Here is a 14,907-nt window from a genome sequence, read left to right as displayed (position 1 = left end):
TGCAGTACAACAAGTATGCCTATTCGTGCATGATCCTAAAACACAACATATGTCAGCTCTGAAGTGCATTATTTGGTATATTCACGACACTCTTGATTTTGGCCTTCATTTGTATCCCTCTTATGTATGCAAACTAGTATATTACACTTATGTGATTGGGCTGGTTGTCCAAACACCAAATGATTCATCTTTGACGATTGTGTTTATCTTGGTGACAATCACATCTCATGGTTTGCCAAACGCTAACACACACTTTCTCGGTCATGTGTAGAAGTCGAGTACTACAACATCACCAATGTTGTATCTGAATCTTGTTGCATTAGAAACTTACTATTGGAACTACATTGCCTCGTAACCACAACCACTATAGTCTATTGTGATAATGTGAGTGCAATTTATCTATTCGTCAACCCAATTCAACATCAGCACACCAAACACATTGAGGTGAATATACATTTTGTGCGTGAAAAGGTGGCTCGCAGTCAGATGCGAGTCTTACATGTTCCTTCACGCTACCAAACTGCTGACATCTTTACCAAATGACTTCCGTTGCAACTCTTTGATGATTTTCGTGATAGTCTCAATATTCGTCAATATTCAGTTTTGTCTACGAGTGTATATTAGACTATGATTGTACATATATATGTTTATAGAATAATAATAATTATGATTGTATAAGAGACTATTTATGGAAATCCTTATTGTATATAACATTAATCATATGAATGGAAAATACAAGGTTTATGTTCCTTACACTATATTTAACACCAAATTCTATTAAACTTTTCTAACACCATTTATTTAAGAAACTTTTGGCAAAATACCTATTTTTTCTCCAACATTATCAAAAAAATTCAACCTTTTATCTCCAAAAGTGCAAAAACTCTTTTGTCACAATAGAATTTTTTTCTAGAACATCACACTTTTCAAGATTTAAAACCCTAATTAAAAAAAAAAGAATTCTTTTAACTTCCACAAAATTTAATACACAACAACAACAATAAATTTAAAGTTTTAAGAGAAAAAATTCCAACAATTTTTCTTCACCACCACTTAGATACCCATATTTTTGGGTATAAGATTTAAGGAGTATTTTGTTCTCAAACTTTCAAATCATTCGTAAATAATTAACAAACCCTAGAATACATTTAAAAAGAAAATTAACAACACAAAAATCCAAATCCAAATTTCTTCATTTTTCTTTTACAAATATTATTCAATAACAACCCAATCACCATAAACACAATATTACTCATTAAAGAAAAGAATTTTTGTAACTTAACTCTCCCAAAACCTCATTAGAGTTTGTCAACACAAAATATCCCAAAACCTCATTAGAGTTTGCCAACACAAAATAAAAGAAATGAAATAAAAACTCTTCCTTAAGTTTAATGGATTTTATAAAGAAAAAAAATCAAAACATTTTCTCAAAATTCATATAGATAAAAGAAAGGAGAAGGAGAAGAAAATTCACAAATTTAACTACACCAAAAACTTTAAAAACCCAAACTACATCTTTCTCGTCTCATTAAACATGAATATGTGACTACTTCTGCATATTTATTTTATTCATTTTTATGCTTTACATAATTTAATTTCTCATCCTTTAACTTAATTGTGTTTAATATTTGCAATGATGCAAATATATTGTAAATAAAATACTTCCTCAGATTCAAAATGACATTTATTTTAATAAATAAAATATATTTCAATGTTAAATTATTATTTTTTATATATACTAATTCTAATATATTTATAATAGTTAAATTACAGTTTCACAATAATATTATTATATTTTTTAATATGTGTGAAAAATCATAAAAATCTTCAATATTTATTATATTTTTTAAAATAAATATTGAAGTAATAAAAAATTTCGCTCATACCTTAATATATTTAATATTTATTACAACAATTTAAATTTGTACCCTAAATATACAAGCTAACTAATATAGTTAAGAATTAAATAAAAAAGTTGTTTTGAAATTGTAATTTTATAATTTTAAAATTATTTCAAGACAATTTTTAAAATTATTTCAAGGACAATTTTTATTTGTGTTTTTTAACATGTTATCACGATGGATCTACTAGATTACTAGTGTAGCAATAGACGACAACGAACACCTCTTTACAATCTTCAACAATTTACTCTTTCGCTCATCACGGAATCGGAATCGGAATCGGGATCGGAATCGGAATCGGAATCGGAGAACTAGTAAACCATGTCAACTTCAACGCAGCATCAGTTCCGATACACCCAAACCCCTTCCAAGGTTCTTCACCTTCGCAACCTTCCATGGGAGTGTTCAGAAGAAGAACTCGTTGAACTTTGTAGTCCCTTCGGTAGGATCGTCAACACCAAATGTAATGTCGGTGCTAATCGCAATCAGGCCTTCGTTGAATTTGTAATTAACCTCTTTATCTCACTCTTTATTGTTTTTTTAATCTATTTTGGTTTTGAAATTTGTTAGGGTTTTTAATTATGGATTTCTTGATCTAGAGAAAATTTTAGCTCAATTTAACATGATTTGCATCCTATGAAACCACATGATCAATACTCACATCATGCAGAGTCTGCAGACCATGGTTATAGTTTGACAAAAATGGAAGTGATTGATGAGTTAGATGGATAGAAGTATGGTATTTGATAGAACATTAATGAGACACATTATGATTGTTGTTGTTGTTGGAAGTGATTGAAGGTAGTGTATGTTTGTTCTAATTTTGGAGGAATCTGAGGTGTAGAATTGATTTTGACATGTTTAGTTGCTGGGAAATAATATTGATTATTCCTATAGAAAGCTAGATTTGGGCTTTTGATTCTAGAATTGATGTTTAGTGTATGTTTGGTTCTGGGGTGACGAGAATTGATTTTATAGAATTGATTATGGTTAAGAGTGAGTTGAATGTAAATTGATTTATGTTTGGATACATTTATGTAAAAGTGAGTTGAACAACAAATTTCGGTGTAAAAATCACGTTTAAACTCGAATTTCTTGTTCAACTCACTTTTACAAGAATGCGTTCAAAAATAATTTATTTTACTTTCAAATCACTTATAATCAATCCATTTAAAATCAATTTTTGTCACCGCAAAACCAAATACACCCGCGATCATAAGGGTTGGTGTTTGAGAGAGGCCTGTGTCTCTCAGACACCAAATATGCCTTCAACTTTCAATATGTAGTTTTAGGGTTATGAAGTTTGCATCAATCCTTAGGCTATTGGAAAATGTTGCTTGTTATTAATATGTAGCACCGACACCTCTGAAAAAAGGCGTGTACGTGTCGGTATCGAACACCTGCACCGACACTTGTGATTACGTTTAATTTATTCGTGTCGCCGTGTCAGTGTCGGGGTCGTAATTGAGGTGTCCGTGCTTCATATTATTAGGTTCGATTCTTTGACTTGGGGTATCTCTAAATTACGGTTTTATTCACGCATATCTTGATCTGATCCAAGGCTAGAGAAAAATTGTGCTCAATTCAGTCGTATTTTTATGGCATATTTGCATCCTATAAAGTATATGACTATGACATTGACTTATAGATACCGTTAATAATTGAGAAATTGTAAGCGATTGAGTTTAATCACATGTGTCAATGTTGAATTGGTATCCGACAGAGATACGCATCTCTAAGACACCAGATTGCATCAGTGTTATATAGTTTGCATCCATCTCCTTAGGCTATGAGAATGTTGTTTGTTATTGTGCTCTACTCTTTGAGTTAGGGCATCAATATTAGGGGGGCTTCCATGAGATATTGAATTTGTTTTCATATCAATTTTCCCTGATTTTCCAAGTCCGATATCTGAAATTTCAAGTATACGTTCTTTATCAGGTGGATCAAAATCAAGCAATTTCAATGGTTTCATATTATGCTTCATCTTCAGAGCCTGCCCATGTTCGTGGTAAAACTGTTTACATACAGTATTCTAATAGACACGAAATTGTCAACAATAAAAGCCCTGGAGATATTCCTGGAAATGTCTTGTTGGTAACTATTGAGGGCGTGGAAGCCGGGGATGTGAGCATTGATGTTATCCACTTGGTAAGTGCTAACAGATTTGGTTCTCTTTTGGGTTTGTGATTTTGTAAGCTCACTGGGCTTGTTTAGGTAGAAGCACTTTGTACTGCTTTCATTTTTTGATCTGCATATTTTTAAAGATCTTTTAACCATTAAGGCTTATTTGTGAAGTGAATATTCAAAAGCATGCCATAAAAATGTCATGATCCCAGTAATACTGAGGTAGATCTTAAAGGGAATGTAGTCAAAGCGCCCAATCTAAGAATTTAACATTGAAATAACGATATATGATTATGCGTATAAATGGCTTCCAGAAATATCTCTTTTTTTGGACTATCTTAGCATTTTATTGTCTAGTTAAGAAAGTTTGGAATTTTCCAGTCTTGCTGACTAGGATTTGTAAAGGCGCAGTTTATTTTCAAGTGTGCTGTAACATCACTAGGCAGCAACTTTATTCACAATTAGTTTCTGTTTTAAACTTTTTATTTTTGTGTTAATGGCACTTTCCATTGGAGTGAGGCCATCTTCAACTTTGTATTAGGTTGCAAGTATGAGTAATGGACTGGGTTACAACAATTTGTGAAAATTGGGCCTGGGACAGCATGACATATCATTACAAGTATATTGTAATTGCAAATAATTTTACATAACTTCAAGCTTTCAACCAAACCCCATAAGATGTATCATCATATACGACAACAATAGGAAGACACAGGATTTGAAGGGAATGATATGAACTTAATATTTGTTTAATTTAGTAGTAAAGCAAACAATTCAAAAAGTTTATCAAACGAGGATGCAAAAATGGAACATAACTGTGCCATAAACAGTTGTTAAAGAATGGGTTTTGTGCAAGCTGGTCAACCCACTATCTCCTACCAGAACATCTAGACCGGGTTCGTCAAACAAGAAAGTCGGGGAATGGGTATCGAAATTTGATAAGTATTGGTTGGTAATCCGACCCAAATTGTGGTTATTTAGTTGGAAATAATTAGACCAAGTTAGTTGGAGGGCTTGTCTGTCTTGTATATAAATAAGAAGGCACTAGAGGGAAGCTATCTTTCCATTTACAGAGACTTGGGGCATTCGAGTTTGCAGACCCTTGAAGTTGTGCAGTACTGTAATTATTGGAGAATTTCCCTAAATCTTGTAGCAAAATACCAGTTTCTATCATTATGCTTAATATTTTGGGGAGGTTTGCAGACCTTTGAAGTTGTGCAGTACTGTATTTATTGGAGACTTTCCCTAAATCTTGTAGTAAAGTACCAGTTTCTATCATTATGCTTAATATTTTGGTTTTGTCTGTTGTTTTCCTGGGAAGCTTGAGGTCTCATGCAAAGATCTTTCATTCATGTTACATTTTTTTTTTCTCTTCCCTACTGGGAGTAGCAAGGGTTATTTCTTGAGTGATTTTCTAGGACCCTTCCTTTTAATACTCTATTCGTTCATATCAATCCACTTCATTTCATTTAATCATGTGAACTTTTATCATTTTACCCTTTATATTTAAATTTCGAGAAAAACCTGATTAAATCACATGTCACTTTTTACTGAAATCCGTTGAATCACAGATGGTGTTCTCTCATATTTAGATACTTTTGTTGGAGACAGTTTGGAATTATTATCATGTGCGTCGTACTCCATTCTAAGGTCACACATATGACTACAGGTGTTATTCTGCACTTATTTCTCATCTGTTTGGACCTTCCTTTTCCTTCTTGACATTACCTTGTGATCTTTACATTTGTGATTGTTCCCGATCATGTGCCGTCCTATTATCTTCTGACCTTTTTATTTGGGGTGAAGCTATCTGACATTATAACTAGTTTTTTGAATTCTTTGTTCAGGTGTTTTCTGCTTTTGGCTTTGTTCACAAAATTGCTACATTTGAAAAGACAGCAGGTTTCCAGGTTAGTGGATTTTTGTCAGTTGCGCTTCCTTCAATGTCCCTGACTCACTGTGTGTATGAACCATGTTTTATGCCATGACAGGCTCTGATTCAGTTCACTGATGCCGAGACTGCTGCTTCAGCTAGGGATGCACTGGATGGAAGAAGCATACCAAGGCAAAATTATTTTTGTATTTCCCGCTTACTTCTCTTACCCTGTCTTTAATTCTCTTCATAGCTCAATAGTCATAAAATTTGCTGATTTACTTGTTCTTTTGCATCCAGATACCTGCTTCCAGATCATGTCGGTTCTTGTAATTTGCGTATTTCATACTCAGCACATAAAGATCTTAATATCAAATTTCAATCAAATCGCAGCAGGTAATGATGGAAGCAGGCAAGACAACTATCGTTATTTATCCTTCAATCGTGTTTGCATGTAAATTTTCTTCAGGTTCTCTTATATGCCAATTGATATACACGGTTTTATAGTTTAAAGGTTACTAAAGCTTGGTAGTCAGAATGTGGTTGGGTTTCCATGACCATCTTTGTAAATTCCTTGATCATTTTCCAACTGTTTGATGCATTTTCTGTCATGCATTGAACTAGCTTTATTCATTTTAATGTTTTCTTTGAAATCATATTGGGATTCAATACTAATTATTTATAGTTGTTATCGACGTAATATGGCTTCCATCTTCGTCGTTGGAAACAACTCTGATATTGATGATGAATAACTACCTATATTTGTGGTTACTTTTTGTAGAAACAGTTTATAGTTTTGCTGATTGAGTTCTTCAGTTGAAAAAACGGTCTTTCCATGATTAGGTGTTACTTTTTAAAACAATCTTTTACATGAAAAGTATCTTATCTGATTTTTCTTCTTTATTTTGGAGTTTCCAAATTGATTCCTTGAATATGTACATCTTTTATATGAAAAATATCTTATCTGTTCTTTTTTCTTTCTTTTCTATGGAGCTTCTACACTTGAAGTCTTGTTTTTCCTAGAATATTTTGTTTTTCTTTCTTTTCTTTCTTTTCTTGCTTTCTTTCTTTTACTTGCTGATAGGATAACATTGTGTTAAAATAATTTGATGTAGTGATGATAAACTCAAAAAATTGTCTGTGAACCATAAGTGTATGAATAATTTTGTATTGTGAACTAGCATCTCTTCTATCATTATTTTTGAAAATTACATATACTTAGTACAATTGTCTATTCACTCTTATGATTTATCAATTATGTTGCTTGTCGACCATTTTAGTTATGTTGATATTTAAATAATATTATAGGAATAATATGTAAATATACTCTAGCGTATTCTAGAATTCTCTTAGCTAAACATATCGTATGCTCTTCTGTAGACTATTCCTTAGCACGTTCCTTTGTAAAATGCTCCTTATTATATTATTGGCTATATAATAAAACTTCCATGGTGCATTCTGTAGATTATTCCTTAGCATGTTCCTTTGTAAAATGCTCTTCATTATATTATTGGCTATATAATAGAACTTCCATGGTGCAGTCTAAACACACACGGTTTCACCATGTCTCTCATATTCGCTCGTTTTTATTTTCTTTCAATATGGCATCCAAAGCTTATTGAAAGACAATCTTACACCGCGATTACCCGGTGGACCCCTATCCTTTGGCGAGATTTTTTTTCCGATGAACCGCCATATGTGATGGCATGTCTGGCTACCGTTCTAGCCGCCGTTTATCTCCTCCGATTCGTGTTCTATGTGTGGTTCCACAACTTTCCTCTTTTTTTAGTTTTGTTTGACATAAATACGTGTTCCTATTCAAACAATCCGAAATCCGTATTTTCATCTGTCCACTTGTTTCTTTCCCGTGTGATACACATGGCTGGTGGTGGTACCTTTGATGTATTCAAGAGCATTTTTATCAATTACATCATCTCAGAATTTGGATTGGATTTAATTCATCCCTACAAAATCGGCTTGTAAGGTGAGGATTGCCCCTACTTATAAACACAACATAGACCATATCTCTAAGCAATCTGGGACTAAATTCACCCCTTCAAAGCCAACACAATGAAGATGTTAGGGGCTGCAATGAAGACAAGTCAAAGTGTTGCAATTAAGGCGACTACGGGCGAACCGCAATTAAGACGGAAAGTCCAACACCCCCCCTCATGCTTGGGCCTCAATGAGCCCAAAGCGTGGACGATGCTGGAAACCCAACAATGGATCTAGGATAGACTTTGATACCATATCAGAATTTGGATTGAGCCTAATTCATCCCTATAAAACCAGCTTGTAAGGTGAGGATTGCCCCCACTTATAAACACAACACAAACTATATCTCTAAGCAATGTGGGACTAAATCCACCCCTTCAAAGCCAACACAATGAAGGTGTTAGGGGCTGCAATGAAGGCAAGCCAAAGTACCGCAATTAAGGCGATTAGGGGCGGACCGCAATTAAGGCGGAAAGTTCAACACATCACCTCTCACCCTTTCAATTGGGAAATTGAATGTGTCAAATTATGATAGTTGGGCTAGCAACGTCAACCTATGGGTTAACTCGGATGTGAGTTTCAAGGTCATATTCACTACACGTCTTAGACATCCAAAGCATGGCCAACCACAAAATTCTCCATTTGTTATCCATGCCCAATTATGTCATCTAAATCATCCCAAATTTCAGAAGTTGGAGACAAGTTTATCTAAGCTGTGTAGTTTGCATTGAGAGTCATGTTATTTAGGAAAACACATTTGTAGTCATTTTCTGATCGAGTCAATAAACAAACTTTAACCCTATTTGCTTTAGTGCACCCTGATGTTTGAGGTCCATCTTAAACTATGTCTACTATGAATTTTCCATTTGTCCGTGTTATTTCTAATGAAGAACACATCTAAGTTGTTTTCTATCTTTGATTAATTTTTTCAAGAAAATAAAACTCAATTTGGTGTGTTTATTTGTACTATATGAAGTGATAATGTTCGTGGATATTTGTCCAATCAATTTCAAACCCTTGTACACCTCAATAAAATGGGATAGCCAAATAGAAAATATCGACTTCTCATTGAAACCACCCAGACTCTACTTTTTCATGGTAATGTTCCACGCTAATTTTGGTGGGATCCTGTCTTAAGGAAAACCGATTGTAAACAAAACACGTGGACCCGAAGACACGTGGAGGAATTGGGTGGGGGAAGGGGAAAAATGGATTGAATGAGGATATTACTCAAGGATTGAATAGTAAGATTTATAAGGTAAATTGCCGTTGGGACAACATCCTTCCAAAATCAAAATAGAACTTTACTATGGAGAAGTATGGTCCGATTGGTTTCAAGGAGATGCCGTTTTTTGAATTCGACTACGTTATTTTGTTGAGGTGTATGAGGACATGATGTTTGATGAAAAATACTATTAGAAGCCATAAAATTTTAAAATGGAACACATATTCACAAGCATTATCATTTCTTAAAGAATGAATAGACATGCCAAATTTAGTTTTAATTTCTTGATAAAATAGCTCGAAGATAGAGAATAACTCAAATCTATTCTTTATTAGAAATAACCACGTATAACGGGAAAAGTCATAATGAAAGTAATGAAGTCCTTAAACTCAAAACTAGACATAGTACGAAATGGACCCCAAACATTATAGTGTACATTAAAGCAAAAAGGACGAAGCCTGTATATTGACTCGATCAAAAAAGTTAATACAAGTTAATTGACAAAATTCAAAACTCACAATGTAAACTAGACAACTTAGATAAACTCTACCAACTTTTGATCCAACTGAGCGTTGATAGTAAGTGGGGAATTTTTGATTGAGCATGTCTTGGAGGATAGAGAGAGCAACTGAAAGCAAATTAAATAGACAACCAGGTGCATAGAGAACAAAAGCAACTTAGAAAAGAGAGAGAATTTGGATAGTACCAGTCCCTTGGGATCAGGTTTGGAACCATTGGTAGTCATTATATTGGACAGGTAATCAAATGCAGATAGATAAAAGAAGATACCTTTATTACCGGTAACATGGTGAGACGCACTAGAGTCATGAGCCCCGTGGAAGAGAAGATTATTGAGAGAGGCAAGGAGATGAACTATCTGTGTGTGCAACTAAAGCAGTAGTAGTACCATTGTTCTAATTACTCTGACACCATCAGACTAAATCTTTGTATCTTATCGGAGACATGTGTAGGAAGTGTGGTCTGACTAGTGTCAGAAAGACCAATATGAGTCACATTTACCGAATTTGGAAGCTTACCATGCAACTTCCAGCAAGGATTAATAGTGTGAGCGAGTCAATTACAATTCTCACATTTTGGACAATGTTTAGAGTTGAATGCCCCTCCGGTACATTAATAGACTCCAGAATTTGATCAGGGATGGCAGAATACTATTGATATAAACCGTAAAGAGCTTGAAGCAGGTGCTGCGTTGATAACGTTGCTTTTGTTCAGCTAGATAGATCACTTGTGGAAGGAGGGAGTAGCCCGTTAAACTCATGAAGTGTGATATGAACGTGACCAATGTACATTGAAATAGAGGCATCTATCTTCCAGAAATTGATCATACTCATCCATCGGTGACATACTCCATAAAGCCGTAAGACATTAGTGTAGAGTTTCTTAGCCTGACTCCAAACTGGAATATTAGATTGTTGTCAGGATGAAGTGTGGACTTAGTGACATTGCAAACTTAAGCTCAATCTTTTTCTGCGAAGATTTTTCAGCTGCAACCACACTTTCAACTATTTTAGTGAGACGATCCTCGTTTCTTGACCTTCAACCCATTGTTTGATATCGTCAGCCCAACTGTCATAATTTGATCCATCATTTTCTCAATTGAAAGGGGAGAGTCGATGTAGTTGGTAAAAATACTGTTGAAAATCAGAGTACCAGAGCAACCATGGGTATATGGAGTGAGAAACGACGCGGAGACGGATGAAAATAGTAGTGTTTGAACAGAAACACATTTTCGTAGATCAAAACTGAAAGATAACGAAAGACATGGAACCGGCACATGAAGGTGAGACCCACCAAAGCTTGATATAGCCTGGTTGAACCGCCACATGCGGTGGTGGCGACCAATGTAGTCAAGCATGAGATCTCAAGTAGGATCGGCCAACTTGTGAAAGAATGTAAAACTCAGATCGTTAGCATGACATGTAAGATCCTACTTCCCAACACTTTTTTTTACGATCTTGCTTCAAAAAGCTCGATCCTGACCACACTGGCGCTGAAAATGATCTCTCTCTTAGGCATCCTTAGCACGTAAGATCTTACGATCCAACACTCGATCTTGATTACACTGGTGGCCACGACATCGTTCTCTCACATCAGTGATTGGAGACGCGCGTAAGGGCTCTTTAAAGGGTTGCTGGTGGCGAGGTTTTGGGGACGGGATAGATCAGAAGATGCTCTTTTATTGGCGGGGTGACTTGCTAGAACCAGAGGCGGCGCCGCCAATGGCAGAACCTAACGAAATCTAAGTACCGGAACGATTCATGACAGTGAATGAGGGGAAAACCGGAGTTGAAACAGGGTTTGCCGAAAATAATTTCTCAGTTGATCCACCGAGTAAGCACAATGTAGGGTTGGCTCTAGATACCATATTGAAAGAGAGAATTCGAGTGGCATATGGGGAAAACGTGTGTTTAGAATGCACCTCTTAACATCTATTAAATAGCCAATAATACAATGAAGAGCATAATTTCAAAGGAATATGCTATGCTAAGAAGATTTTAGAATACGCAGAGTATATTTACAAAATATTCCTCTATTATTATTATTATTATTATTATTTAAATATCAACAAATTTATTCATATTATTTTGAAGCTTTGGCTCTGTGATGATGTCTGTTATTTAATGTGCATGGCTATATTTCTATTTTCCTCTTTTATATGTCAGTGCATAACAGTTAACAATACTGAATTTTTTCATGACTTTTCAGGGACTATACAAATCCTATGCTTCCTGTCAACCATAGTGCTATTGAGGGGGCAGTACAGGTGTTTTATTGTTCTATTCTTCAGTAACTTTTAACTTTTCCTATTTTAGTATGTGCTGAGTATTCGTAATTTTCAGCCTACTATAGGTCCTGATGGGAAGAGGATAGAACCGGAGAGCAATGTACTTTTGGCTTCCATTGAAAATATGCAGTATGCTGTTACTGTTGAAGTCATCAACACGGTGAGAATCTATATATTTCAGTGAAATTTCCTAATTTGTGTGTGAATTATACTCTGCAATGTTGGTGTATCTTTGCAGGTGTTCTCTGCATTTGGTACTGTCCAGAAAATTGCTATGTTCGAAAAGAATGGTCAAACTCAGGCACTAGTTCAGTACCCTGGTATCAATCCTATTTGTCTTTTAGTTCTTGAGTTTGTGCTCTATGTTCCAGTTTTATTAATATACAACACAATTTCCAATGTATATATGCTACTCTTTCCGTAGTTTTCTTTTCTTTGTTTGCTTAATGCAGAGGATTATAGTGTTCTTGCAATAGTGTTTGGATTGAAGGGTTGATAACCTATGGTCTGTTTTCAGTTGTTTTTGACCATTTCATATCAACCAGTTCTATTCCATAGTTCTTTCTTCTTTTGTTAGTTATTTCATTGACCAAGTGCTTTCCTTCTGCTACGATGTTGAATGTGGATGTTTTTTGGCTAATGGATAGAAATAATTATGGTGCTTCTCTATGATATAACTTGTTTTTTTATTAGAGGACTATATGTTATTTTACATGTATGTCTATTAATGCTATGTAAAAGAAACTGGTCACCTTTGGATCATTTCTTGAGTCTCTTTTTCCAGTCTTCATTTTTCATTTATGTTATTTGAGGAGGATCTCTTGTATTCCATTTTGGCCTTTTCTATTTCTTTCTACATTTAAATTTAACCGCAAGTAGATTGACTAGCTTTCCAGTTACTCTATTTCTGGACGAAGCATTTTGTTTTGTTGTTGATCATTTGTTATACTTTTTTGCAGATGTTACAGCAGCAGCAGCTGCTAGAGAAGCTTTAGAGGGGCATTGCATTTATGATGGTGGCTATTGTAAGCTTCATCTATCATACTCTCGTCATACTGATCTCAATGTAAAGGTATAAAAATGTGTTTTTGAGTTAATCTTAATGAAGGGAAAAAAATTAAGAGATATCCTTAGAAGCAATGTGGACACTTTCTTGATCGGAAACAGATTTGATAAATGAATGTATGGTTCTTGACACTTAATTTACCTTTTAGGGTAATTTGTTTATGTGAGTCTAATTTTAGTGTTGTATAATTTGTTTTCAGGCTTTCAGTGACAAAAGTAGAGACTACACAGTTCCACATCCTAGTATGCTTGCAGCACAAGGTCCTCCAACAGTATGGCATAATCCTCAGGCTGCCCCCATGTACCATACCAATTCTCCTGGTTTTCAAAATCAAGTGCCCGGAGGACAAGGGCCGGCATGGGATCTAACTCAGCATGCAGTTAGACCGGGTTATTTATCTGTTCCCGGTGCTTATCCTGTTCAAACTGGTGCTTATCCTACTATGCCCACCTATACGTCCGCAGCTATGCCTTCCGCTTCTTCACCTCATGCTCAAAGCAACCATCCCGGGACTCCACACAATGTAAATTTACAGCCTAGTGGTGGTTTAACTTCCGGTCCTGGTTCCTCGCCTTTCATGGTTCGGCCCGGGGCTCCGCCAAATGTTAGACCTGGTGGTGCTTCACCTTCAGGTCAGCATTATTATGGTTAGAAAGTTATTGTTTTACTTATAACCCAATGAAAGGAGAACAGCTTTAATGATATGGAAGAAGATCGATAATATTATTAAGTTGCTGTTCAGTTGGAAAGTACATCATCATGACATCATCGATAACATTAGTCATTTTAATAATGAAATTTAATTTACAAGCTTTGGAGTTGCATATATAATTCTATTATATTCTCTTTCTTCTTCATTATGTTCCTTAACTATTTCTTTTTCCATTTTGAAAGTGTTTCATTTTCATGGAACATTTCCTTTTGCACAAAATGAAGATGTTAAAACATTTTTTCTCAAGGTTATTTATATATCCAAATCTTCCAAGATTAAACTTGTGTGTGGTTCTGCGGTGAAAAAAATTGATGAGAGAATTAATTATGTAAAATTGTTGAGGACTAAAAGTGAATTGCTGGTAAAACGATTTATGTTTAGATAAATTCTTGCAAAAATGAGTTGAATAATAAATTTCATTATAAAAAATCATATTTAAATTTAAAAGCTATAAATCTTAACTTCTAAGTAGAATTAATTTTGAAAAGCAGAATCAATTCTAATCTAACCTCGAGCCAAAATACACTAAAAGAATCAATTATATTAGTAGCTTTGTGGTAACCTTATGAAATTGTGGACAATACTCTTTCTACTTTTTGTTGTCATCATATCAAAGGCTATGTATGACTTGCTGCTATGTATGAATGAATTTATGGCAGTCACGACAGTCAATAATCTATATTGTTGTTCAAGATTGATCAACTAAAATTTTGACTTTCTGATTCGTTAAAATCATAGTGTGAACTGTTTCGCTCGATTTTCACCGGGCAAGTTAGACCAATTGTGATGACAATGTGAAATCCCAACTGTGTGCATGCTGTCTGCAGGATCTTGTAGTGTATCCAGCTTGGGGTTGTTGCCTGTTTCTCACTGTCTCTGCTATTAAATGTTAGAGATCGTGTTGATATAATGAATTGAACTACTTCTTACAAAGAAAGAATGGAATTTCAGCAAGTTTAGTGCATGTGCATATGCATGTCCCTTAACTTGGGGACACTTGGGGACACCCTTGATAGAAGGAAAGATGATAGATATATAAAGGGCCACATTGATTAAGTTAGATGAAGGACTAAACCTAGTAACTTATTTTCTGGTAAATTAAAATAAAACAAAATCAAAAGAGAGCCTTAATTGTGAGCACTATTGAAGGGCACACTTCTTTCAGGACTATTTTGTTAGGACTCACCTCTGCATTATTCTCT

General features: G+C 34.8%; 1 protein-coding gene and 1 long non-coding RNA gene across 3 annotated transcripts; both read left to right on the top strand.

Moving 5' to 3' along the window:
• Positions 1–2,071: 2,071 nt before the first annotated feature.
• On the top strand, positions 2,072–13,803 carry LOC127128568 (polypyrimidine tract-binding protein homolog 1). Of its 2 annotated transcripts, none has more exons than XM_051057920.1 (10): positions 2,072–2,405; positions 3,843–4,052; positions 5,876–5,938; positions 6,020–6,107; positions 6,202–6,313; positions 11,849–11,906; positions 11,983–12,087; positions 12,166–12,247; positions 12,887–12,999; positions 13,193–13,803. In XM_051057920.1, the coding sequence occupies exons 1-10, from the start codon at positions 2,223–2,225 to the stop codon at positions 13,643–13,645; spliced, it is 1,467 nt and encodes a 488-aa protein (XP_050913877.1). In that variant the 5' UTR covers positions 2,072–2,222; the 3' UTR covers positions 13,646–13,803. The 2 variants fall into 2 exon arrangements, with proteins under 2 accessions (XP_050913877.1, XP_050913878.1); XM_051057921.1 differs by having other exon boundaries at positions 2,073–2,405; positions 6,020–6,093; positions 6,202–6,297.
• Positions 4,059–5,327, top strand: LOC127128569 (uncharacterized). The gene is made up of 2 exons (XR_007805967.1): positions 4,059–5,118; positions 5,224–5,327. It is a non-coding gene; the product is annotated as an uncharacterized LOC127128569 (long non-coding RNA).
• Positions 13,804–14,907: the final 1,104 nt, after the last annotated feature.

The sequence above is a fragment of the Lathyrus oleraceus genome, chromosome 3 (genome assembly GCF_024323335.1).
Source record: "Lathyrus oleraceus cultivar Zhongwan6 chromosome 3, CAAS_Psat_ZW6_1.0, whole genome shotgun sequence".
In the NCBI taxonomy this organism is placed as follows: Eukaryota; Viridiplantae; Streptophyta; class Magnoliopsida; order Fabales; family Fabaceae; genus Lathyrus; species Lathyrus oleraceus.
The sequence above is the reverse complement of the archived record's forward strand: the minus strand, read 5'-3'. Positions and strand labels throughout refer to the sequence as shown.